The 27,962-nt window shown below is 40.2% G+C and overlaps 1 protein-coding gene across 3 annotated transcripts in view; it reads left to right on the top strand.

Moving 5' to 3' along the window:
* Nucleotides 1–6,223: 6,223 nt before the first annotated feature.
* STAU2 (staufen double-stranded RNA binding protein 2) overlaps nucleotides 6,224–27,962 on the top strand; it is a 183,957-nt gene continuing 162,218 nt past the window's right edge. For all 3 annotated transcript variants that reach the window (XM_086740933.1, XM_086740934.1, XM_086740932.1), the window contains exons 1-3: nucleotides 6,224–6,351; nucleotides 25,622–25,829; nucleotides 26,926–27,056. In XM_086740933.1, the coding sequence (XP_086597059.1) occupies nucleotides 25,631–25,829; nucleotides 26,926–27,056 (330 nt within the window). In that variant the 5' untranslated portion in view covers nucleotides 6,224–6,351; nucleotides 25,622–25,630. The remainder of the gene's footprint in view (nucleotides 6,352–25,621; nucleotides 25,830–26,925; nucleotides 27,057–27,962) is intronic.

Genomic DNA, 27,962 nt, shown 5'->3' with positions numbered 1-27,962 from the left:
GGAAAATTGAAGGCATCAGTAATCCTCTAAAAACAAACATCAGCGGAGTGAATGCTTCCAGTTGCCCTTGCTTTTAGTGTTTCCATTCATGAGATTCTATACTTATGAGCACATGTAGACAATGCTTTAGTATTGTTCCCATTGACTATAATAAACCCTTTGTATCATCGCCAATTCATGGTTACCATACTGGTAACTTCTGAAGCTTGCTTTTTTTTCCTGAGGTGGGGAAAAAAAGCCTTTTCCTATGTGAAGAGTCTGCATAATGCTCTGTACAGAGAATTTCTGTCTCTTTTCTGCTTACTGTTTGACTCCATGTATGACTGAAATAGTCCTTGTTCCAAGAGAATAATAATTTAAAAACTTATTAATCATTTAATGTAGCTTTAAGTTACTGTATACTTTTATAATCTTGCCCAATTGTCTTAAGTAATTTTTTTACTCCTACAGAACAGTAGAAATTCAAGTCCTTTTCAACTTGTTGCAGAGTTTTTCCACTGTCTCGCAATAAAAGGAGTCTTTTAGGAGGGTTAGGCTTTGTTTACCTTAATTATCCCAGTATGGTATGAAATATATGATTGTTAGTGAAGTACACAGCTCATGTTGTAGCAGTATCACTTACATGGCTGGATGGAAAAGCAAACGAACTATGCAGAATGGAAAGCACCTTTCTACTGATTTAATTCTCTCCAGACTAGTTGTGTCCTTTTCCAACCACTTAACTGTATCAGGTAAATTTAATGCCAGTACGAGAACGTGTTTGGTGATGAGTGAAATATTTGATTTTTGTGTCCAACCCTTGCGTTAACTTGCTTCAAGACTTAAAATATCTGATCGCTGCTTTCTCTGTGACCTAGTCCATTACAGTCTGCTGCTTGTTAGGTTGTCCATAGGTATGATTAGGTGTAATCTGTCACCAGCACAACTGTGCCAAAGGGTGTACCTAGTATTGACACTTATGTACAGACAGATGGGTGCTGTTACTGGTGTAGCTTTGGTTGTGTTTGAAGGGTGCTGCTGTAGTCTGTGCCTGCACAGAGGCACTAATGAGAATCCAGAGCACTTCAAGATGGGTGTGATGCTCTCGTACAACACTCGGTGAAACTAGCATCATGTCTGGACTTGTTTGAAGGCCTTTTCATGTCATCACAATGCTATCGGTGAAACAAAACCCAGACAACAACAACAAAAAAAAACCCCAAAACTCAGGCTTATATACAGAAATTTAATCTTACAGAATCTCTTGCTGCTTTGGCCCATAATTAAAGTTGGACTTTTCCATACTTCTGTCCTGAGCAAAGCCAATGTATTCTCATGAAGTAGCAAAGCCCAGTGAAGCAGAACTGGGCCATTCTTAAATGTCTGACTATGTGCTTTGGAATGGAAAACCGATACACCCTGATCTTCAGGTTGGTAGTTCTGGTATTATTCTTGCCAATTCATCAAAATTGTAGTAACACTTGTCTTCATTGCCTGTAGTCATGAAGTTTGAAGTCTTGAGATGGATTTTCTGGGTTTTCTTCTAAAATTCCATGATCTGTGTTTGACAGGAGTAATCCAAACCTAGGTTTTTCTAAATCTGGAAAACACATGGGAAATATGAGAAGTTCCCTGCGTTCAACATAGTTCATACACACAAGTTCATCATCTAAGTGTGCATATGCACATACACACAAGTTTATACAGTTACCATGCATACTAACTGGATAAGTATAAATATGCATAATGACATTTTCTGTATTTGTAAGAAGGCGGAATGACTGTACAGAAAGTTCGTACAGTTCCTTGTGTTGAAAATAAATGTAAAATTATGGAAATAGCTGATACAAAACCAGTCATGTCATCATAACCCAAATGATCGCTTCGCTTTCATGCACGGTTCGCTTTCATGCAGTTTTGGATAAGTGAACTTGGATGATGAATAATGTGAAGCTTTCTGAATGTGTAATACAGCTCCTACTTTATACTATAAAATCATTTACCAGTATAATTTTTACATTTTGCTGGCATTATTAGAAGGGTAAAGCTTTTACTTGGACATGGCTTTACTATTTCCAGCACTAATGTATGAGAGCAATGGGAGCAAATAATTACAAGGGTATACAATTCTACCTGCAAAGCAATCTGAATTTGGGTCAGTGGGCCAACAAATGAAAAAATAGCTTTGATTCCTTGATGACAAGAGACCTAGATGTAAGCTTGTAGTTGCAAAATCAGCACATTGTTTTGGTTGGATTCACTTCAGTGTCTTCTAAAAAGATACTTCCAAAAGGAGATGAGGACCTGAAGGTTGCACAATGTCCTTAGCGCTAACGGTGATTTGAAGTGGTGAAAAAAGTCAAATATATGCTGAGAAGCACAAGTTCTGGTTCACTTAATTTAGATTCTTGAAATGATTCTGTGATTCATCTGATTTGGAGAACTCACATTTTAGGTGTGAATCATGAAAGATAGTGTGCTATGTGAGTTATTAAAGTTTGGTGCTTGTGAGTCTTCATTGCAGCATAAAGAATAAATGGTTTCCATTACCTGAGAAAATTCTGTACAGTATTCACTCGTAAGTTTGTTGTATTTTGGCTTGTTCATGTCTCTCATTTTATGTACTACATAAGATGGTAAATTGTTTTAGTCATTTGTATGACATGCATTGTAGTAAAAAATAGACTTTTTATAATCACAGTTCTGCACCTGTAATTGGGGAGAGCAGCAGTCTGATTAGACGTAGGTTTATTAGTAATACTGGGTTTTAATCAAATGTAAACCCAAACTCCTGGCTTTTGCTTTTCTAATAGCTTTTAGTTATTGGAAAAGTATTATTAATAAAGCTAAGTGACCTGTTCTCCTGGTATTAAGCTATTAGAGGCTTTCATTCAGTTGAATGACTGTGACTAAGTATTATCCACTTCCTATTGCTATATTATGAGCACTCTGTATTGGCTTAATTACTCTTTCAACTTCAGTATCAAAATATTATCTAAGTTCTTTAATATGCATTGTAAAAGTACAGATAAAAAGAAACTTTATCAAACCCTGGAACAGATTGCTGGAAGAGGTTGTAATATCTCCATCCTTGGAGATTTTCAAAACTAAACTGAGCAACCTGCTACTTCCAAAGTGAGATCCAGCTTTAAAGTTGGTCCTGCTTTGAGGCAGGGAGGGTGGTGGAGCAGATGACCTTCAGAGGTTGTCTCCAACCAATTTTTCAGTTTTTGATGTGTTGATTAAAGGCAGGCTCCAGCTTCTGTGGTTCTGTCCATTTTCTCCTTGTTAAATACATCATTGAGCATTTTCTTTGGGGATTTGTTTTGTTTTGTTGCACCAGTGTGTATTGAGGGGTGGAAACTAATTTCTTGATTACTTAAAAAAAATTACTGTTCTAATAATAAAACTTATCAGTAAAAATAAAAATATTTTTATTTTTATTTTTGCAAGTCAGCTTGAAAGTGCCAGTTAAAGTTTTTCTGAATCTGAGGTTAAAGCTGACAAGGCCACGTGTCTTCAAGCGTCCTGCACTCGTCTGTACGGGTCAAATGTATTTACTATGTACCCTTTCCCCTAGTTAGGCGTCTGTGCAACACTTAGGCATTAGTGTGGCTTTTCTTTTTCCTCTTGTTTTTGAGCTCCATACTGAATTAATCACTCCTATTAACAGCTTAACCACTGAAACTAGGTTGTTGGGCAAGTCATGACACTCCCATTGTGTACTACTGGAATAGAGTGAATGAGTATATACAAATTATGCATCCATGTTTTCAAAAATTGAGAAGATTTAGGTTCTATTAAGCTGCTGTGGTTGGAGGTACTGACTAGTTTTTATCCCATATCTCAAGAGCAGGAGGAAAAAAAAAAACATAAAGGTACAGTAAATCTAAAGAGTGGCTAGTAATGCAGCTTAGTTGTTCATATATGTAAAGCTCCAATCATATAGGAAACGTATCAGGAAGCAAAACACTATAATGGACTTAAAATTATTATAAAATATTTGAGCCTTTATTTTATACTCGGACAAAGTGAGATCCACAAGTCATCAATGTCTTTAAAAAAAATATATGGTAAGGTTTTGTGTAAAATTTGCTCTTTTGTATTAAGTTTTCTTTCAGCTATATCCAGTTTGCAGCACAGAATGTATATTGAGATATTAATCTCCTCTGAGTTGATACATATATATTTGAAGATAATGTTTTTAAACTAAACTTTTATCTGTGTAGTAATAGTGATATTATGAAGTGGTTAGGTATGGAAATAATAGCTCAAACTGGAGATTTTAGAGGCTTGTTGGAATTTATCTATTGCAGAAAGTTCATAAAACTTGCCTTGTAACCTGAGGCTGACATTCATTGAATGCATTTTTCTGCTAGGTACACCGATACTAAGTATATGCTATACTATTGGGTTGTTCTTCAAATTACTAACAGTTAGTAAAGTAAAAAGTGGAAAAAAAAAAAACCAACCCTAACAAAAAAACCCACAAACTTTTATAGACTACATCTTCATGATTCAGCATCTGAATGAACTTTGCTTACACAAAAACTTGTAGCCTTATGAAAAGTATTTGCATTATTATCCATTGATAAATTATATCAGAAGAATACATAAAAAAATGTGTTATACTAGGTGCTCAGTTCTTAAATGACATAAGGGGTAAGGAATCTCAGAAACAGAAAACTAAACAACGGAGGAATAAGACGGGGAGAACGGTGGCAAGCTACCACGGCGGAATAGAGGGTACGTATGAAACTGTCTTACCAAATGCGGACTTCCCCCAAGTGCATCCGAACAAGTTGTGTCATGTTAGTTCTCTGTTAGCATGAATAAAACCTTGCTAGCACTTATATACTCACAATACAGCCCTGCCGCTGTCATTACATGTGTTTGGTGTGTAAATTATTGTCTATAGTATACAGTCTTACTACCAGATTTCACCTGGGCTATGTGCTATTACAGCGTGTCTACACCCTGAGGGAATCCTGTCAGGCTGCATCTTTGTGTCTTCTGCTCAGTTTTCATACTGATCCACCGGTTGGTTAAAAAAAAAAAAAACAACCAACAAAACTCGTAGAATAACAATGGAGGAAATACAAACTCTGGATTCATTCTGATCCTGGTTTAAATATCTGTTGTTTGTTTAAATTACATTTGCTGTATCTGCTGTTCTAACTCTCCTAGATATTAAAATCCAGTTGCCTAGTAAAAAGGTAGAGGCATCTTCCCCCACTGAAAATCTGGGTTTGTTTTTAAGCCTGAAGAGTTTTGTTGCTGCAGTCAAGCAAATAAAATACAAAATTCCTTGTTTCAAGTTCTGATGCTTCTACCAAGCTTTGTCATGGATTTAAAAATTCCTCCTTTGTCTTACTTGGCAAATAATTACTTGGGCCAATCGAGAAGTAATTACTTGGGCTAATCAAGAAAGCAGATTTTTACAAGCTAAATTAGGTGAGGCTGTGGTTTAAACGTGGAAGCTTTCTTTTTTTTAATGAAAATGAGCTTTCAAATTCTTTGTCTCAGTAATCAAGTATTATGTTTTTAGTGGTAAAGATGGTCAGGAATTAAATTATTTTATTTCCCTGCCCTTTTATTCTTCTGTTAATTTCAAGAGAAACTTTGTCTCCAATAAATTAGTGTTTAATTTCAATTTTGCATATCCTCGAATCAAACTGCTAAATGCTGTGCTTTTTTTTTTTTTTTTTAATTTCATATTTCTTCTGTCTAGCTCTGCCTTCTGTAGGGGAACATGCCAAAAAAAACCTGAAAGGCGGCAACAAGGCAAATACCCAGCAACTAAACTACGTCAGTTATCCCTCTCTTGACCATCCTGGGAGAAAGACGATTTGAGGCAGGAAGGCTCAGAAAAGATTAATTTACAAATTTATGAAATAATCCCCCCGTTGCAGTTCTGCCCGCGGGAGCGGAGCGGGGCTCGGGGCTCGCTCGCTTCGGCGGTGCCGCGTCGTGGGGGGGGAAGCGGCGCCCGTGGAGTCTCGTCCCCCACCGCGCGCCGCTAGGGGCGCTGCGCGCCGCATCTCCGAGCCGGGAAAGGGAGGCGGACGGGGCCATTTGTGCCGCGGGGGGGGGGGGGGGGGGGGGATGCGAGGCCCGGGCGCGGCGCCGGGAGCCCGGCGAGGAGGAAGGAGTGTGGGGGCGAGGCCGGCTAGGGGGAGGGTGGCGGGCGGCACTGAGGCGGGGCGGCGGCGGGAGAGTGAGGGGTGGTGGTAGCCGTACGAGGGGGTTGAGGGAGGTGGGGGGGGGGCGGAGTGGTTGGGGCCGGCGGCGGCGGCCGCCGCGGCGGCAGGGTCAGTTCTCTTTAGTGTTTGCCGATGTTGGAGGCGTCTCCGAAGTGTCTCCGGGAAACAGGTAACCGGGCCCGCGGGGGCGGCCCCGCGTCCCGCCGCCGGGTGGGGAGGCCGCGGGACGGGCGGGGGTAAGAGGGGGGAGAAGCCGCGCCGGGTCAGGCCGGAGGGGAGGGGGCTGGCTTCAGCCATGATGTCCGAGTCCCTGTCCCGTCTTCCCCTTTCATCCCGCCGGGGCGAAGGCTCCACCGACCCCTCGGTGTCTCCCGCTTCGCCGGCAGCCGGGCAGGCGCTTCTGCGCCACGGCGCTGCCGGCCCGCTCCGCTCCGGAGGAGGAGGAGGCACCAACCCCGCCATCCGCTCCGCGGCCGCAGGCGGGCAGGGGCACAGGTGGGCCGCCCCAGGGCCGCCGCCGTCTCCGGGGGCCGCGGAGGAGCCCCTCCCTCGCCCCCCCCGTCGCAGCTCCCCCTCCCCACACACCGGGTTCGGCTGCTGGCGGCAGCCCTTGCGCTAAGGCCGGGCCCCGGCCGGGCCGGGCCGTGCGGTGGGCTCGGGCTCGGCGGGGCCTGCCCCTGCCTCAGACCTCGGGAAGTAGTTGGGTGCGACCTGAACTTGCCCCCTCGGTCCTTCGGCCCGGCCCGGCCCGGCCCAGCGTGCCCTCCCGGCCTCGGCGGCGCCGGTTTGAGGTGGGCGGCCTCCGGGGCGCTCGGTGGGAGCTGGCCGGCGGCGGGGCGGGGGCCATCGGGCGTTCCTCACCCGGTGGGCGGCGGGGACCCCGCAGCTCGGCCGCTGCCGTGTGATTCACCCTCGCTTGGCACATCTTGTGCTGTCCTTCCCTCCGCCCCCCAAACTTCGGACAGGGCCCGAAACTTCGCCGGCAGGACTGGGCTCTCCTACTCCCAAAATGGATGTCAGCGCCTCTTCCAGCAAGTGATGGGCGGCAGGGCGGTTTGCCGGCCTTCGCCGGGCACGGGGGCTTCGGGGTTGGCGGTGAGGCGGGGGTGGGAGCCAGGGAGACACCGCTGATGAACGGCCTGGCCCAGGCCACTCGGGCGGCATTTTCCCGGTGTTCAGGCCTCTCTAGTGGGAGAAAGTTCATCTTGCTCGCAGCCAGGCCTGGAAGTCACAGCTGTGCCCTCCTGGGACAATGTGGGCTGCCTGGGGCCTGCTGGGAGGACGAATCCTGCAGCCAAGCTGTTTGCCTTGTAGTGCTCAGGGTCCCACTCACCAAGCCAGTGATACCCAAGCAAAAAAAATTCCCTGCAGTGCGTCTGCCAGGTGTTGCCTTACCACCAGCAAGCTGTTTCTGTGGATACCAGGATGTAAGCTTCTCAGGCCATGCTTGGAATGCTCCCCGTGCAACTGCCATGGTACTAAAAAAAAGTTCATATTATACAAAAGAGTAGGTGAAGTGTTGCTGTTGTAGCCCCTCTCTTTGTGTGAAATACTTCAACAGTACTGAGGAACACACATGAATAATCATGGTGGTGCAAGGCACAGCACAAGTAAGGCTGTTCTGGTGTAACTAGGTGTAGTTACGTTGCGCTTCTGTATGCAAGCATCTATTGCGGTATCTCACTTAGGTTACTAGTGGCATCAAGCTGTGCAGAAGTAAGATCTTCTTGAGCTGTGTGGTGATTCCAGGTTAGCAGTCTACACCAGTGTAATAATATTAATGTATTTAAACTGTTTACTAAATACAGGGAGGTTCTGTACAGGTTTGTTGTGACATTACTGCCTGTAAACAGTGCTAGGCTGACAGGTTTCTGAATTAAGTCTTTTACCTAGAAAGCCAGCAGCAGTGTAAGATTTCCAGTACCGATTTTCAGCCACTAATCTTAGCTTTGCCCTAGAAAAACTCCTGGAGAGAAAGATTTCTGCTTTTCCCTGTCTTTCCTATGGCTGGTAACTTGGAGCAGGATTGAGATCACCTCCTTATCGTAGTTTTTGAGGAAAAAGGGCGGTTCAGATTTTCTTTGCTTTGCAGAGAACTTTCAGCAACATTGCTCAGCTTCAGCAGAAGTCATCCAACTTGGGCTTAGTTCAGGCTGCAGTCTGGAGGCCACGGTCTTTATATCTTGTTGGCAGCTTAAGCGACCTTGTCCTTCAAGAATTGTGTCAAAATAATAATAAATTTGAACAATCTTACATCCTGAATTGTGCAAGTAGTTTGTAAAGGAACTTTTTAATTTTACTTGCAGGAAAACCTGATCAGAGGAGTTTTAATCATAGAATTGTAGAATGGTTAGCGTTGGAAGGGACCTTTAAAGGTCATCTAGTCCAACCTCCTTGCATGGAGCAGGGACATCTCCAGCTGGATCAGGTTGCTTAGAGCCCCGTCCAACCTGGCCTTAAATGTTTCCAGGGATGGGGCATCTGCCACCTCTCTGGGCAACCTGTTGCAGTGTTTCACCACCCTCACTGTAAAGAATTTCTTCCTTATATCCAGTCTGAATACCTCCCTGTAGTTTAAAACCATTACCTCTTGTCCTGTTGCAACAGGACTTACTAAAGGTTTGTGTCCATCTTTGACTTGACCAAGTTTAAATTAACACTTAACTCAATCAGCCCCTTCCTTAGGGCAAATATCAGTCTTAATTTTCCTATACATATTTGTAAACATAACTCCACTGTTATCCTGGTTTACATTGGTGTGAATGTGGGAAGTGAATCAAGTATTATGTGTTTTATTTGTAAAGTGTCATGAAAAGTGACCTTGGGAAGGTTAGGGAATGGGCTTAGTGAAGTAGATCCTGTGATTCCAAGACTGCTTCTCCAACCGTTAGGAAAGCTGCACCTGTCATGCTCCATTTAGACTGTTTTGACCTGCCTGAAATATGTGGCTATTGGTTTGTCAGTCTTCAAAAAGACTGAGTAAAACCTCTAATCAGTTACGTCCAGTCCTTCAGCCCAAGATGCATCTTATAATATCATACCATTGGAGAGTGCGCCTTAAAATGTGTGCAGTTTTTAGTATCAGGTTTTTTTTTTTTGTGTGTGTTCTTCATAAAGACATGTATACATGTGCACAAAGTTTCTCCCATTGGAGAGTCGAGTATCTGCTTCCTCACATGGGTCACACTGATGTGGCGGGGAAGGACCTAACTCTGCCTCTTTTCAAGATGATTGCAACAACATAACTTCTGTTAATAAGCCACCAAAGCTTCACTTTTCCTTCCCCTGCTTACATTGATTTCCTATCAGCAACAAGCAAGATCTATAAGATAAGAGTTAGGCCTGTCTTTCGCCAGATACAATTATTTTGCATTTCTGATATTTGGCTCACTCATAGCCTGTGTTTTTTTACAATAGTTCTTTAATTTTCTCTCTCTTCCAAAAAGAGGAAGAGAAACAAAGGCAAATAATGTCTCTCTTAAAGCTACTGTGAGTACTGATGTCAAAATACACGTGGGAAACCAGGAATCCCTGCTACAGCTTTCTGCCTTCACACTTCTCAGTCATTCCTGTTGCTGATTTCATCACATTAACACTTGTGAATACACCCATGTAAGGCTCGAGCTGTCGGAGGCCCTGCTTGGGGCTGTCACCCCACCACCCCTCTTTTGTCTACTTGCTCTTTGCAGGCGGGTACCGTACACCTGGTCTCTGAAACCAGCAGGATGAGGCACGGGTTTCCATTTGGTTGAGTGGCACATAAAGCATGAGGCTGGGGTCCTGCAAAGGCAGGTTGGGGAATGGGGCTAGCAGTTTTGCTCAGGGAGGAGAGGATATGTGGTGCAAAGAGGGAAGCAGAGTTGGTGGGAGCATGTGACGAACTCCAAGAAGAGAGGAAATGGAACCCGTGTATAACATAGTTTATATATATATATATATGTTAAAGATCAAGGCCTCTGCGTTTAGGGGGTCTGCTCATTGTCAGCGACCAGTCATGATCAGTGTTATCCAAAATATGTTTGCATTAAGAGATCAAGAGTTCAGTAAAAATCTGAGAGAAGTCTTGTCAAGCATTGTTCTGGAAACTATTTAGAATAAAAAATTCCTTGTTACAACTCCTAATCTAAAAATGAATTTTGAAAAACCATCTGTGGTAGTGTAATACTAAAGTCACGTGCATGTCTGTAGCTGCTAAAGTTTGTTCATACCTCATCTCACCAGCAACTGTTTTGTGGTTTGTTGGTTTTTTTTTTTTTTTTTAAGCTGGTAGTATTTGGAAAGTTTCCCAGTAGTGAAATCTGTACTCCAGTGTCACAGTGTGCTCACCTGTGTTGTACTGCATCTTTTCTGTTACTGTAGTCAAGTACACTTCTCCATAGTGCATCACTAGTATGTTACGACTTTATTGATACTTAACCAGATAAAAATCACACTATGAAATTTAATTTTTTTTTCCTGGTAAATAACACTTTTTTTAAACAGAGTGTATTAAATTATTTAATTTTGTGACCCTAGCATATTTTTGTATCCCCATAATCTTCAAATGTAGTTGCTATTAAAATTATGGGAGGGGACTTTTTTTAGACTAATTAGAAATCAATGTGTGAGCACAGATTCCTGTTGGTGTTCGGGAAGGTCCCTGATGATAGCCAGCAGCTAAGTACTATGGTGAGTATGGGTTAACCTGCTATCCTTAGTTTCTGGGAAAAGGCAGCTTGCTAAGATGTTTACCATAGTACTGCATGCTTGAAGGGTGTATTTACAGTCTCATCTTCTCCTGAAAACTTCCAAAGCAGTGGCCGCGCTTCCAGTTTCACTGCTTGCCAGCTTTGAGGCGGCTGTTTGCCTCCAGGCTGAAGGAAACGTTTTTGAGCATAGGAGGCCAGATTTTCTGGAGAAATTTATTGCGATGGAAGTAGTCACCCATTGAAACAAGAAAAGTTCTTTAAGAGACAAGGAACCTAATTTTTATTGCTATTACTATTCTTAGTTTCTTATTTTTGGCAGCTGTTACGTATTTGTAGTTTCCAGTTTCTTATACAATAAATCAAGTTTTAAAAAGTAGTGTTATAAGTGGCTATAAGGAAATTTCAATATACTGAATGTGCAGATTGATGTCGGTAACTGCAGTTGTCTGGATGAGTAACTAGCTGTAAGTGACAGAGAACTTCTTCCATGTCGCCCAGAGGACACATCCGTACAACTGATAGGTGTTGAAGGGAAGAAATGAAGATACACTGTTCCCAAGGTGAAAGTGCAGAGCTGATGCAGAGCAATTTTGAGTCAATTTGTATCATATCCTGTAGTTCTGATACAAATAAAGAAATAAAATAGCAAAGTCTAGGAACTTTGGCTTTGGTAGTCAAGAACAAGAAATAATTTAAAATTTATTGATAAAAAGTCATATGTTCTTTTTTGTTTGTTTGTTTTATTTTATTTTTTTCCCCCTTTCTTATCTTTCTTCAGTCCTGGATGCTAAGTTGCAGGGCTTTTTCCTTTCCAGAGTGTGGAAAATGTTTTCTCTGCTTTTTTTTTTTTTTTTTTTTTTTTTTTGTTCCAGTCTTGTGTATCTGATAGTACTTAAACCTGCCTGCTTCAGACTGTGTTCCATCTGCAGTGCTAAAGTTCCTTGATTGGACATTGCCAGTGGGTATTTTGCTTAGGAGTATACACCTGGGAGATGTCCCTTTTGTACCTGTTTCAGGCCTCGGAATCTTAATGAGTGACTCTGGAGGGATTTTCTTAAACTCTTCTGACCCTTTTACAATTCAGTGCAACACACATACTGGTCTTACATGAAATAAGTGTCCTCTCAGCTTCTGTGCAACAACTAAGGCTGTCTGTCCTTCATGAAAGGGGATGAGAAGCTTGTCCTGTATCAGCAAGCAGGTAAAGCTCACTCTGGTTTCTCAGAGACTTCTCCCAACATTCTCTCTAAGCTGAATCCGCAGATTTTGGTATGAGATTTGACACCTCTTCAGAAGGGAGAATGATCTGCATCATCTTTTCTTCACTCCTCTTCAACTAGCCAGTCTTTATCACTTAAAAAAAAAGGAAAAGTCATTGAAGCTGCCAGGACTGGATCCCATTTCGATGGACTTTATGGAGTTGTGAGGATATTCTGGATGTGGACTTGCAGGCAACCAGAGGTACTTGCCAGGTCCCAGGAGAAGAATTGATACAGCACTTTTCTTTAGCTGTTAAGTTACAGGGCTCTTCTGAAACACATCGTTCCACAAATTACTGTTAGTGGCAACTTGCCAGAGAAGGTGGCTTTGGAGGGCCTTTTTCATGTGACCGTTAAACTATACCTGAAACTTTGATTATTTTTCTGGTTCTCTTCAAATCCTGTGCAGTCAGAGCCCCTTGATACTTTCTGTCATTCACCTTCATTACAGGTAGGCATGAGAGCAAACTGCTGCTGCAGCTGGTGAAATGAATCTTTAATACTGTAGCTTTAATACCACGCTTCAAGTACTTTACGAGATGCAAGCAGCAACTTACCTATTCTGGATTTGAGGGTGGTAGTTGGTTGGTTTTTTTTTTTTTGGTCATGGTAGTACTTTGAACCTTTTGAAGGCTTTTAAGCCAACTCTGTGGTCACTAGGAATTTTGACACCTAGCACCAAAAGAGAAGCAGTTTTATTTGCTATCATTGCAAATACTGCCTGGTACTGTTTACCTTTGCTCAGGAACCTCATAGCTGACCGGAGCAAGGAAGATATAGTTACTATCAAACTAATACACCTAATATATCCCCAAGATAGGGCAGGACAGAGCACTGCAGGTGAACAGGGTTAGCCGAGGCGGTTCTAGTTCCAGGGCCAACTCTGCTATTCAAATGTGTGTGTCTGCTATTGCACTGGATTGCAGAGTTTGGCTTCACAGCTCTAGGGTCTGCACTTCTAACTAAATTTCTGCTGCTAGCATATCACACCCGAGATGCTAGATGGCCTTTGGGCTGAGAGCACTCCTTCCTTTTGTTAACGAGGGGCGTATTTTTTTTTTGCAGTAATCCTGACTGTATTAGGCATATATATGTAGCCACATAGCATGTGTTCTTTTGAAGATCCTAGAAGACTGTGTCATTCTTCCCTTTTTCAAGTTTATTTGACTTTGGTTTTGAAGGTCAGAAACAGGAGTCTTAGGTCAGTAGTGAACAGAAGCGTTAGCTCCCTCCAAGTTCAAAAGCAAGTTTGTTCTTTCGCTCTGATTTCGGGTGGTTCCAGAGGCACAAAAGCTAACTCTGCCCTGCTGAAGCTAATGACCTTGGAGTTCTGAAAGTATAGTAAGGGGTGAGAAAGTAATTCCTCTAAAGGACAGCTCAGAGCGTCATCCCATCCATCCGTTCTGTCTCCGTGAAGTTGTGAGCCTATGCTGTTGCAAACAATGTTGTCATTCCTCATATATGCAAACTTCTTTTTCACTTTTGCTCATTTCTAGGTGCTGTTTCCTTTTATTTTGAATTATTTCATGTTACCACTGAATCAGGTTGCACTTTTAGCCAGAGTTGTCCTTTCTTTTATTTCTAACTCTTTATCTGTGTAAAAATACTTGAAAGAATTCCAAATTTTAATTCACAGTTTGTTTACATTTTTTTCCTGTAGCAGTTATGCTTATAACTTCCTTTGGTCTGGGGAAACAAGTTATTCTGAATCATCGGCTATATGGATGGAGATCTCTTTTTTTTCTGTCTGATGATATATCCTACTTGATACTGCTAGCCACTAGTGCATAAAGGAGTTGGAGAAAGAAGTGTGTTTTTGTCATGCTGGTTCTGTGGACTCACAGCGTGCTCAATTTGAACCAAATCTCTTTTTAACAGCACTCTTCCTTTCTGTTGTTGGTTGTTAGTTTAGTATCCTCTTTGCTGATTCAACTCCGGAGATTAACCTTTTGCCATCCTGCCAGATGCATGTAGTCTCTGCGTCGCAGCAGAATGTGTGCTTAGTGTGTGGCAAGTTTATAATGTTTAGTTGATGTTTGGCACTGATCATGTATCCAACAGTTTGGGTTTTTTTCGGTGTTTTCTGCCTTGGCTAACTCTGAAAGGATCTGTAAGTGCGCAACTAGGATTTTTTCCTCTTCCTGGATTGTCAAAATCTTTTATAATCTGTAGTTTCTTCCAAAGGTACATAATTTATTTGACTATGTTTCATTGCACAGCTTCATAATTTCTGTCCAAAGCATAGGATTGCTACAAGGAATCAATAGGCAATTGCTTTCCTTTTGCACTTTGCTGAGTTGTTGATGATTCTTTTCATTCTCAGGATGCTCGAGGAGTCTACATTGGTAGCTGCTTGCTGCATGTGGCTGGATCGGTTACCTCTGTTCCCTTTGGCTTTCTCTTAAACGCTTCCAGGCGCATATCTCTTCCCATCTTGTTTGTTGGAGTCCAATGTTAGCAATCCCAGATCACCACTGGCTACATATGATCTGTTTACTTTCTTAATTTTTAGACTCTCTGTTTTCGTTATCATTGAGCTGCGCTTGTGTCATCAATTTTGCAACAGTTCATGACCTTGCCCCTAAACATGGCATCTCTAAACCATTAATTTTCTCCAGTTGAAAACTTAGATGTTGTGCTTTTCTTCAGTCAGAGAACTTGGTACACCTAATCCAATACTCAATAATTATTTTACCTTTATCAACTGAGGAGATCTGCACTTAAAATAGGAGGAGGCTCTTTGAACTCATTGCAGAACTCCTGATTTGACAAGGTACTCTACACCTATGAGCAGAGGTCCTGTTCTGTCCCCCAGTGAGTAGGGAGCTAGTCTCATGAGCTGTGTGTCGAATTACTTTGTATCGAAGCATCACAAAACAAGTCTATAAGGGAGCTGAGAGAAGGGGGAACTCCAGGAGTGATTCATGAACAGGAGATGGCAGTTTGACCCCAGCTGCGTCTAGGAGCTGCAACTTCTTGGAAGCTGTGTGAGACTTCTAGGTGGGCATTCATCACTTTAGCTATGAAATACTGTTTTTGTTTAAATACACTCATGAAGAACAAAAAAAAAAGTCACACAAAACATAATTTTATCTATTTCTAGCACCAAAGCCCAACACTTGCTGCTTAGTCCACTGAAACCTCCTTCTGTGAAGGTCTTGTAGCTGTTAATAATAGGGGAATGATTACCGTGTGAGGAGGGCTGATAGCAAAACTAATTGCTCTTACTTTTTGCAAAGAAAAATGTGTGCTTCTGCTACTCTGCTAAACTTTGTTACTTGATCTGAGAAGTAGTTTGTCAAAGGCAGTCAAGGAAAACAGAGATAATTTTCTCAATTCCGTTAACACACAATTTCTAGTTAAGAAATACTTCTTTTAATCAAGAAGTAATTTTTGCCTGCTTCAGAACAAAGTAACAGTTGGAGGGATGTTTTACTTAGAATAAGAGTATTTTGTAATTTAAAATCTGTCAAAGCTTATGTGACATGTTAGGAATATAGCTACTGGTTGCTAGCATAAATTGAAAAAACTACAGCTTTTAGAAATATGTATTAGAGAAATTAAAAAATACTAATTAAATAAAAAACTGGACCGTTGGAAGGAGCTCTGATTAGATTCCAGTATCACCAGTAAGGAACCAATATTACAGCTTTGATGCGAATGAGTCTGTAGTGGCAGTGTGTCAAGTCTGAGTCATGTATTTTTTCATTTACTTACTTAATCTCCTTCTGCACTTTTAAGCTGATGATTGATTGTTAAACTAGTGGCTTAGGCTTCTCTTCTTTTCCGCTGTTTTTCTTAGTGAAAAAGCTTAGTAACTCATTTTTGTTTATCCAAAGGTGAATGTGGTTTACCTGCCCATCACCTGCAGTAAGATGGTATGATAACCTCTGTGTACGATGGCAACCAATAACCATTTAATGTAGATGAATATAAAGAAGGACATTACCCTCTAGTATTGGGGAGTGTGTGATGTCCTGCCTCTGATCTGTAAGGCTTTATGGGCATCTGTAAGCTGTTTTTTTGGATATACCTCAAACCGTGATGGATTTTGGATGCAGAAGGCCTTCCACAAAGAAGGCTCTGATGATCACCTTGATATTTCATGCAGAAGTTTCGCTTGTTCTTCTCTGTAATGATTCAGGGTATCCTGGCTGGGTTAAACTGATGGCTTTGTCTGAAGCAATTTTCTGACTGGCTGTTGCAGTGTCTTTTCTGGCCATGAAGTTTGTGGCAGCATAAGAACTGGGTTAGCTCATATTGGCCGTTGGAAATTTCCATGACACTTTTATAATCTTATTGGTTTTCTGGGCAGCAATAAATTCAGACAAACAAACTTGCTGATGAGTTTATCTTTGTAAAGTAGTGGACATTTATATGAAAGAGCCTCATCTTCCCTCCTTGGGCTTTGGGTTACGAATAGGTTGAAAAGTGTTGAGATGCCTACCTGGCTTAGTTACTGATGCCACAGATTGATTTTCCTTATCTTTTGGTTTTCTTCTGGCATTGAAATCTTTGAGTTAATAATCTGATTGATCTCCCTTGTAATTTCAAATGGGAATTTTGTAATTAAGCTTCCTGAACTTCCCTGGTGCCAAGCAGCTGTTCCCACAAAGTGTTTGCTCTAATAGCAGTCTATCTTTTCTAAGGAATTTCTGGATGTTTGGGTTTTTTATTTTGTTTCAGACTTTGCGTCGTTGATATTGGTATCGATGAGGTAATTTTGTGACAATAGCAGTCCTTTTTTCCATCATGGTTCCAGATGAATTTTAATAAAATTTCTCTACTTAGGATCCCTGTTTCATGTTTGCCTGTGAAGTCTCCATTTGAGAATTCAAGTGGCTATCACTGTACACAAGACCTGGCTATAATTTCTGTGTTAGAAGAGAAAATTAGCCGTGTGTACAGGCTGGGATCGTTCAGTTTTGCTGTACACAGTAAGATACACCGTGGCCTGAGCTGCTCTTTTCTCAGCTTTTTCATGTCAGCCTCACTGTTGCCAGGGAAGCAAGGGAACAGTGACATTCCTGCCTGTCAATATGCTCCACTTTCTGTTAAGTTTCTCTTGTTACAAGTTTTTAGGCTTTTGCAGTTACAAATGTGCACAATTACAGTCAATGCCCTAACCCTTGCATTTTCCATCATTCCTTACAAAAAGACCCATCTTAGGCAGATATATTAGATGGGAAACCTTTCTGCAAGGGAATTTATTTGCTTATGTAATTGTGTCTGTTAGTTTTAATAAGGTCCATGATTGTTTATTTGTCAAGGACAGGTTTGGCAATAGACTTGGGGCGGGCTTCAGTTGCTTGTTTTCAGCATCTAGTGCAGTTTGAGACAGTAAGTTATCCTGTCTAGTCTTCAGCTGCCACTCAGCTTGGTTTAGCTAAGCCTAAGTTAGAAGCCTACTTTTTGATGGCCTTGAATAACACCCTGGGTCCGCTGTATTGACTGGTGGTGTAACACCTTTGTTTAAACACATATAATATTGCCATTTTGTTGCATTTTTGTGTCGGTGATTTATATGAGCCACCTGCCGTGTGCAGTGTCAGATGTGGCATGGGTCTTCTGGGAAAGGACTTCTGCTTATTGAAACAGCAGCTGATGGAACATGCAGGTATCCAGAGGTGATATCTTAGAACATCTCAAATGGCGTTGTTAAACCATAGGTGGGCTACGGAGTTCCATACTGTATTTTCTTTGACTCCTTGCTTATATTGTCCTTAGACACCTTGCTTATGTTTGCAAACCTAAATTGTAGATGTCTTTAATCCTTTCCTGAATCCTCATGTCTCACTGTACAGCAGTGCCATATGGTACGGCTCACTGTTCTGGTGTGAGATACGTGGTGCATGTAGATGGCCTTGTCGATCAGATGTGTTTCATGTTAGTTACTTGTCTTTTGCTGTAGTGGCTTAAGCAATTTACTACATCCAAAATGTTTCCTTATTATATTTGTTTGCTCTGTGAAACGTATTATGTATTTCAAGTTGTATGAATCTTGTCTCAGTTGCAGGGTAAGCCTTTTCTAGTCTAGCCCCTTTGATAACACATCATAATTAAATAGTAGCAAAAGTCCTCACCTTTGTCCATTTTATTGATTGACAAAAATCTTAATTTTTACTCTTCCATGCTATAATTAGTTACGTTATTTGTCTGGTTTGGTTTTGTTTGGAAATTTTCCTTTCTTTCCCAAATTACACAAAGCTATTGTAAAGAGAGTTGTTAGAGAAGGATTGAATTGGTGACAGATGTAAATAATATGTATTCCCAAGTAACGGTAATCTGGTCATTGACTTAGAGACTCATATGCTTCGTGTAAATATAGTATTGGAAATTAGGGAACCGATACAGTTTCATGATCAAAGTTTGCAAGATGAAGCAATTTCTAGTTCAGTCTTCTGAGTCTTAAGTCCCTTTTTTTTTTTATTTTATTTTAAAGTGCTTGTCCTGTGTAGTAATTCAAAAGAGAAGTTGAGCTGACTGCTGTTTGAAGAAGTGGCTGAAAAGTATAAGTGTGGATTTTTAATCTGTCCAATTTCCTGCTTTATATTTTTTCAAAAAATACCTTCCCACCTCTCCTCAGAAAGCTTCTTACTGGTCGTATATAGCAGTTTGCAAAGGATATTCCTCCATGGATGATAATATCCTTACAAAACCAACTTTTGTGTTTTCTGAAAGTGTGATGGGATGTAATGTTCTGACCTTGTGTTTGCTGCAGCTGCCTGACCCTGCCTTGCCTTCCTGGGGGTTTATCTGCAACGCTCTTCTACTCCAGCCCAAGGGCAGAGGAAGCCGCTTGTAAGGAACTAGTATTTAGTCAGTCCTCAGGGGCTGGGTTTAGTGCTGAGCAAGCAGGGGACCCTTTTTGTAAGCCTTGCAGCTCGTTGGATTTGACTATTAGTTCCTGGTATTGTCTGTCAATTCACTTTCCTTTTTGTCTTTGGTTGTAAATTATTTTGTCAAAATAACCAAAATAAGAGAGTTGTTTATTTCCCCACTGCCTTATACCTCAGGAAAGTAAAATGTTTTTAAGGCCTAACTTCACTTGCTGTCATGAGTTACTTAGTTAATTAGCCAGTAGCTATGTCCAGATTTCTGCTGAAATTAAGATTCTCTAGTGTAAGACACTGTAAAAAAAAAGAAAAAAAAATACAGACCACAGATTTCTGAAGATTAAATTGACTAGGATGAGATCGCAGGTTTTGTGTAGAACAGTGTGAAGGACCTGGACTTCAGTGCATGGTTTGACAGCCAAGCTAAGCTGATTAGCAGGAGTTGAAAGGGCTAATTCCTTGCACCCACTCCAGGTCAGGAGTTTATGGCCCTCCCTGTACAGACACAGCCGCTCCTCTGATCTTCCTCCTCGCCCGCACGTGAGCTGGTTCAGTGAGGTAAATGGACAGAAAAATATTAGCTTTTCGCTGTAGGGGAGAGAAGACACGGGATTGTCCCCTACTATGGCAGCAAGTCATTAGATCAATTTGGCTGTTGGCAGACCACCCCTAGTTAAGGCAAAAAAGCAACAAATTGATGGAGGAGCAAATGTGGAGGACAAACAATGGGGACTAGCAGTAATGTATTTTATATATATACACCCGTGTGCAATTTCATCTGTAGTTTGTCAGTTTCCCCTATTTAAAATGTATAAATAAGATAAATTCTGTTAGTAATTCTAGATACCCATCTGCTGACTGTTGCTTTAAGTCAAGGTCTTGCTAAACTGCTACTCCATGGCTATCTCATTACTTGATTTTATAGAACAGAAAAGATTGAATTAACAGCTGCTCTGAAGGTAATGCAGAGCTGTGTGTTTTCTGTCATCCCCAAATAAGCTGCTAGATGTAACACAGTAAAAAAAAAATTACATGAAGCTTAGGACTTCTGTAGTACTTTTTATATTAATATACATGTATGTATAAATATTTAACTGTAAGTGTGAGAAATGGCACACAAGAAATACATTTTACCTTTTGGCAGTTTTGTATGCTTTTATGTAACTGAGTGAAGTAATATCAGGAGAATAGAAGGGGAATGTAGAGTTTGGTGGAATTTTGAGGCTAAAACTAAAACCAAACTCTCCTTAGGAACCTGTTAGGTCTATTAGGGTACTACAACTTGGGACTTCTACAGAAGAATTGCTTTAACAAGCTGCTAAACAAACCAGGAGATGGTCTGGAAAAAAAAAAAACATTGAGATACTGCCTGTTTAGACACTGCCTCCAGTCTGCTGTAATGCTGTTCCTGTACCTTTCAATATTTTCAGTAACAATGTGGATGAAACCGTACACTTATTAGATTTGTAGATGCTATAAAGCAAGCTTGGAGGAGACTGCAAACATTTTAGAACTAGGATTAGGATTTAATGTGTCAAAAAACTGAAACAGTTATCTTTTTCTTTTTGCTTTCTTTCTTTTTTTTTTTAATAAGGGAATTCAGGGAAGACAAGAACAAAGTCTCATTAGCTGTAGAGCAGTCAGATTGACAAACAGAGCACAGGCCATAATTTTCTGGGTACCAATTCTGCAGAAAAGGACCTGGGATCATTAATGCAATACTGCTGTGAAAAATAAGGACTGGTTAGAATGTATAAACAGAAATATTGGGTATATGAGATACAAGATATGTCAAGTAATTTTTTTTTGCTCAGCAGTGGCTGGCCCTCATTTGTTACCTTCGCAAAGCACTTCACAAATATGTAGTATGTGTTAAGTGTTATGTAGTTGTACACAGATTCAATTTGATACGTTGGGTTGAATGACAGAGTAGTGTGAAGATGTGGTAGCACCCTACTGTATGTATACATTTTCATGTTCTGCATAGATGAACTTCAGTCTTCCATTCTGGCTGCCCAGGTCATTAGCTTCTCTCATTTTGGTTTTTCGTACAACAACTTGTGTTTCAAGTCAAGTATGGCTTTTTCAGTTTTTTTTTTTTTCCACATTGTGAAAGTGCATTTAACTTGAAAACTCATTTGTTTGTGCTTTCCACGTTTTATGCTGTCTTCTCTACTTTGTCTGTGTCCTGGTTCTGGCTGGGATAGTTATTTTTCACCTGAGCTGCCAGGGGAACTGGAGCTGGTGGCACCTGTGGCTGGGGGACACAGCTGGCATAGGTTACTAATTAGCTAACAGCTGGGGTACCCAACTGTTGGCAACAGTTTACCCAAGTTAGCCAAAGAGCTCTTCCATCCCATGTGGTGACGTTCTCAGTATGTAAGTTGGGGACAGTGCTGAGGGGAGTTTCCTGCTACTGGGGAGAGAGCTGGGCATTGGGATCCACTCTGAGCTATTGTACTGGAAATTACATATTTTCTGTTACTGGTTTTGTTTGTTTATTTGTTTTCCATTTCAGTTTTCTTTTCCTCTATTGTTTTCTTAAACTATTTTTATCTCAATCCAGGAGTTTTGCCTTCTTTTCTTTCCCAATTCTCTTCCCTGTCCCACTGCAGAGGGTGGTGAGGGGCGAGTGAGTGAGAGGCTGTGTGGTGTTTTACCTGCTGAGTGGGGCTAAACCATGACAGTCTGTCTTCATTTATTCAGTTAATGTGACATATTCTAAGAGTCATTTCACCTGATCATTTAATTAATATCTTATGTCATAAGATATAAAGTGTTTTATATTCCAGAAAAGTACAAGAAATGATAGTAATCAGAAAAAAATTAGAAGTAATTATTTATGTTGTGTGGTGCTTTTTAGCACAACACAAGTGTATTGACAGTTTCTAAAAAATATTCTGCATCTGTGACTGTAACTAAATTCACATTGTGTTTCCTAACTGAAAAGAAAAATGAATGGAATATCTGACAGCAGTATTTTCATTTTAACATGTGAGCAGGGAGTTGTTCTGTTGTCTTAATGTGAGTTTGATTTGGTTTGGATTTTTTGGTGTGTGAGGAAAATTCACAGCTTGTACATAGTTTAACAGGGAAGTTAATACCAACTATTAAATGAAGGCTGTGTAATTGCCTATGTACAAAGTGCTTTCAAAAGTAGAAATGAAGTAAAATGCAGTTATAGTATATTTATATCCCTTTAAGTGTCTGCTATAGCATTTCCAATAAAGCTGTAGAGGTTAGAATAAGAGAGGAAAAAACATTGCAGCGCTTCAGAAGACACCGTAAGCTCTGGAATATAACTTTACAAAAATTGCAGCACTGTGACTTGTGGACTTCAACTGAGTAGACATGTATGTGATTAAGACTACAAGAAATGTCACTGCTGTTATGTGTCAGCGTGGCAGCTGGCAGCTTAATAAAGACAGAAAGCTGGCAGTCACAGCTGCGCAGTCTAACTTTCTTGCAGAGATCCAGACACCTGTAACCACTGCCTTGCATCACAAAAAACTCCTCTGGAGACACTGGGCTGTAGTGGTTTCTAGATGTGACTTGGATTAGCCACCTGAAATGAGATGTAGGAGCCATAATACCCTAAATAAATTATCCCTTCTGTGTATGCCAGAATTTTAAAAAATATCCACATAGAAGATTTAAAATATTTTTGATTATATAACGGCATTTCATCTCTGACCAGCTTAGTGAAATCTCTCTCCTCCAAGTTCTGCATTTTGTTGTGTGGTAGCAAACAGGTCTATGCTCGTAGCTGGAAGACCCCAAAATGTTTTTGCTTTGCTGTTTCTAAAATAGTACAACACTAGCACATATGTAAAAAATGTTAAGAAAAGATGGAGCGTATAGGTTTTGACCCTTTTTTGTCATGACATCAAAGGTTATTTGGTAGTGTGAAAATTACAACAGCACTGTATCAACTATATTCTCTCTGTTGTCTCAACTAGTAAATTTTTAGAACTGATTACAAATTTGTCTCCATACCTCATGTACTTAAAGAGTTAATCCGTACAATTATATTTACCTTCTAGGCATCTTCATTTATACAGATTAATTTACAAAATAGTTACAGATTCTTGTAGGAGTCCTGTAGCTTTAGATATATAAGAAAAACTCAACACCTAATACATTATAATTTTATTCTGATTTCACAATTTAATTTCCTATGTACTTTACTGTAGGACAAAGAGTGTCTTTTTTGTGTGTAACCTTTATCTTGTTTATTTTTACAGTTCCTTGATACTACTATCAAACTGGTTTTTTAATCCTTAATAGAAAAGAGTAAATTCCTTCCAACCCTAACTATTCTATAATTTTATGATAGTCCTACAATTTATCCCTTTAGAACAGCAATACTATAGAAGCTATAAGTATACTTCATAAACCACATGATTTTCTTTGGTTATTAGTAAGTTCTGCTTTCTTGAAAAGAAGAATAAGCTTTCAAAATACTTGAAGCTGACAGGATAATTCATAACTGGTAGGGCCTGAGAATACATGTTCAGTAGCGTCTCCTGCCGTACTATATCAGTGATGGCTTTCTTGTACTCATGTTTCTAAACTAAAATGCTGTAAATACTTTAAGGAGTTTCATCAATTTTAATTATTGTGGTGATATTTCATATTATGTTGGTTTCATTTTAAAGATGTTTAATAAATATGGCCTGATTCTGCCATCACTGACTTTGATGTTTACAATTAAGAAACTTTTAAAATTCATTCTGATTTATACTAATACTTTTAAAATCAGAATTAATCACATAGTATAGAAAAAAATCTGTAGTTATATGCGTTTTCAGTCCTTAAGTTAGGCTGTTCTAACAATACTGCTGTAACATGCTGTTAAGTGACAGTAGGATTTTTTGCAGTCTGAATTTAGTCTATATTTTTGAACACATGAAGTATTTGAATATATCTTAGCTGACTGCATATGTATTTTTTTTAAATCTATCACTGTTAGCATTTTACTTATGATATTTATGAAAAGGGCAAGTGATTGGATCTCAGCTTTCATTTTGTGGTGGTGGGTGGTTTGGTTTTTTGGGGGGGGGTGGGGGGGGGTGGTTTTTTTGTTTTTTTTTTTCCTTTTACCTTTCCAGAGATTTAAACCAGTTGTCTGTCTTTCCTCTGTAGTAAAAATGGCATTCTGCTCTGAACCTCTTCTCCAAAGCACAGAGTCACAGTAATAGGATTTATTGTTTTCATTATACTAGTGCAACTGTGCTGAAGTAGTTGTGCTTTGTGGCATATCAAGTAATTTGGGATCTTAATCCAACAATACTGACCCTCTAAGTGGAGATACTTGGATATCTTTTAGTGGATTGTGGAGATGGGGGCAAAAATATTGATGTAATGAAAATTTTTTGTATAGTTGTACTCATTTCAGTGAGACCTTTGTTAGAAAGTTTTTCGGGAGTTGGATGGGATTTTTGCTTAGGAAGAGAGAATTACCCCAGCAGAAGCAGCAAAGAGCTTAGTGGTAAGGGTGCTGCCCCGATGGAGGAGAGCTGGGCTCCTGTCCTCCTCTGCCTCAGCCAGAGGGACCAGAACTGCTGCTGGGAGAGGTCCCAGATCCCCAGGCTCTTTGTTGGCTGTTATGAGTTTCGTCTCTGTCTGCTCTGTGTAGATTGTATCATCTGTATGAACCCTAAAAAGTAAGGTCTATGTCCATGCTACTGAATAAAATACATCATTCTGTTTGCTCCTGATGCCAAAAGGAGAAGCCAAAGGCTTCTCCCTGGAGGACTGAGAATGGCTGCCTGCTTGCTTATTTGCCTGGGGTGCCTCCTGGCCTCTGAACTGCTCCCGTGTGGTTTTTGGAAGTGTTTTGTCAATAGCCAAAATTTTGCTGAAGAGCATAGTCTCAGTGAATAGTATGAAGGAGCCATGCCCTAAACCTGGTTTATTTACGATTGTAGACTTAGCCAGATAACAGGTACTGGTAATAAACTCATTTGGGCAGATAGAGATAATTAGTACCTGACGTATTCTAGGTAAATGCTTTAGGCACTGGATTAAAGGCTAGTTTAGGAAGTCTTGGTACCTGTGGTAGTAATTTATACAAGAATTGAAGTGCTCCACCTGTTAGCTGGATAAGCAGTGATTTTTCAGAACTTGTTTCTTTGGTGGTTTTTTTGATTGGTTGGTTGTTTTCTTTTCTTTTTTTCTTTCTTTTCTAGTTTGGTAACAGGCAGCAAAAATATGGATTTTCTCTTTTGGTCTTATTTGGTATTTAGTGTGCACTTTGCTGGGAAAACTATGGCAAAAGATTGCTATGGCAGTTTGTTGCAAAGACATCCTTTCTTGAAGAAATAGACAGGTGCTAATCTCATCTGCAGAATAATTATAAGGAATTTTATTCTAGAATAATCATTCTTCCTGCTATCTTTCAGACATGATCACCCCATAGCTGAGCAACAGAACCTGGAGTCAGGGGGTGTGGGTTCTACTCTGGTGATTTTCTTTAGCTCTGAGCTGTTTCTCTGTGCCATCAGTTTTGAAGCAATGTCTTCAGAGATATGACTTCTGTTGATAGTTTTGTGACCTGGATCTGGGAGAAAAAAAAGTAGTGTTTTTTATATCAGTACCATTCTTTGACATTCCAGATGCAAGGTGTCCTGCTCATGATGATTTCTTTATTGCAGTGATAAGCAATGGCACAAGTTAAGATGCAGACTACAGCAAACCTGTCCGGACCTACCATGTCCCCTATGGTGCTACCCCTACCAGTTACAACTACAAATACACTGGGTCTGCCGTCCTCAATGAACGGATCCATTTCGGAATCGGCTGCCAGCTGTAGCAGTCCTACTGCCGGCCTTGTGGATCCTGCACCTTCTAGCAACTCACCAGGTAAGTTGGTTCAGATATATTTTCTTTGGTGCTCAAATGAATCTTTTTGATGACTTGTTAATTTAAAAAAAACAAAACAAAACATTAAGTCTTAAAGAAGATTAAAATAAAAAAAAAAAGTCCCATACAAAAATATTTTGGCTAAATAGTCTGTTTAGTAAGTTAAATTTCTTTAACTGAGCTCAGACTCACAGAGAAGTGTTGATCAATGATATAAAAGCTCAGAAAAGAACATGTCTATTTTGTCAAATTCTGAGTGTATCTTTTATAGAGAAGTTTTAGTGGTGCAGGAAGATCTCCAAGAGTATTTCTCTTTCCTAGAACAGAACGTCTTCAGACTGCTTGGCAGTATTCGGTGTTTCCTTTGTAGCCTAGTAAATGCTGTAGTTCCTATGCTGAAATGGGTATAAAATACAGAAATGTTATCCTAAAAAATTAATCAAGAAATTACACTGTGTGTTAGAGATACATACAAATAAGTTGAAAAAGAAATTGCAGAAAGTTAAAAAATAGTAAGACAGTATACATGAAGCAGTCTAAGAAAATCAGAAGAAAATCATTAAAGGGGAAGGAAAGGTGTTCTTTGGGAGGGCTCTGAGAGTTACTTCATTATTGTGAGAAAAGTCTAAAACACTGGGATGAAGCAGGGAGAAGCAAGTGGGGACCACAGGGTTTCATCTGTTACATTTATCTTGCAACTCTTATGCTGTCCGCTGCTGCTTCAAAGTGTCGAGAAACCATTCTGAAAGAGTAGTCAGTTCCTGAAACCAGTATACTCCTGTCAGTAAATTTCAGTGATGAAGAAAGTGTGACATGTGTGTACGTCCTCCTGCACTGTCATCTGTTATGGAGACATTTTGGAAATAAATAGTTGTATTTTTTTAAGTTGCATGTAATAGAATGGTTGTTGTAAAATGCATATTCTCATATGATTAATACGTAAATGGTGTTTAAGCATTGTATGTAGCTTATGTGCAAAAAATATTTTTTAGCCAAAGTATTTTCTTTTCTAAGCATGCTACTGCTTTTGCAAAGCTTTGCGAAGTTGTGAAGAATACGTTTCTCCACAAAAACTTTACAGACTCTTTATTTACAGCTCCTCTCCAAGATAACATGGCAAACCCCAAAGAGAAAACTCCAATGTGTCTGGTAAATGAGTTAGCCCGTTTCAATAGAATTCAACCCCAGTATAAGCTTCTGAATGAAAGAGGGCCTGCTCATGCCAAGGTAAGGTTACAGTTCCAGGTGATGAGCCATACCTTAAATGCTGAACAGATAATATCATGCTCTGGACAAGTGTGCTTGTCAAACACAGCCACATTTCTAGCGTAAGGGATTTCTTACTGTTCTTTATTTTACTTTCTTTTTTTTTTTTTTTTTTTAATGCTTTCAGAAAGTACATCTGTATTGTCATTGAAGACTTGTAGATCATTTTGTACCTTACTTTGACTTCCACCTTTGAGTTTGTATTTGTTGGTCTCCATAAAGACCTTGTGAAGGTCCTTCTAGTGTGTCGCCACCCTTAATCGTTACGGAGCATTTGCTTTATAAGCTGCATGAATCCTCCCCAGTCAGTGTGCCTCTGATAACAACCTCTGCATTTTTTTCATGGTAGTGCAGATGACAACAAAGCTAGTTTGTGTCATTTTTAGAAGTGCTTATTGATACAATTCTGTGTCCATAAAGTTGATTGCATTGTTAGCATATCTTTGGATCTTGCGTTATAAGGCACAAACTTTATTACTGTTCTTTCCTTTAAATGCTGTTGCAACTTTAAGATTTTCAGTGATATTAAGACTCCTCTTATGATTATAGCATTAAAGTTTCTAGTGAACTGACAGTTAATTCTGATCGGTTCTCACATCGATTTGGATATCCAACTTAATTTCATAAGTACAAGTTAGGATGCTTTCAGATCATAGGCAAGACAGAGGGATATTCTCTTTGAATTTCCTCCCTAGTTAGGAGCAACCTGTTAGAGGAGAAAAAAGCCTGAAAAACTATGAGAGAGAAAATGATGTAATTAATAGCTTCTTTGTACTCAGTGTTTCTAGAGTGGCAAAACTGTGCAAGACACGACTGAGATCGCACTGCAGATTATGAACAGTTTCAGCTCGTTATGGGCTGTCTCTC

The sequence above is a fragment of the Chlamydotis macqueenii genome, chromosome 2, assembly GCF_036417535.1.
Source record: "Chlamydotis macqueenii isolate bChlMac1 chromosome 2, bChlMac1.mat, whole genome shotgun sequence".
NCBI classification, from domain to species: domain Eukaryota; kingdom Metazoa; phylum Chordata; class Aves; order Otidiformes; family Otididae; genus Chlamydotis; species Chlamydotis macqueenii.
The sequence above is the reverse complement of the archived record's forward strand: the minus strand, read 5'-3'. Positions and strand labels throughout refer to the sequence as shown.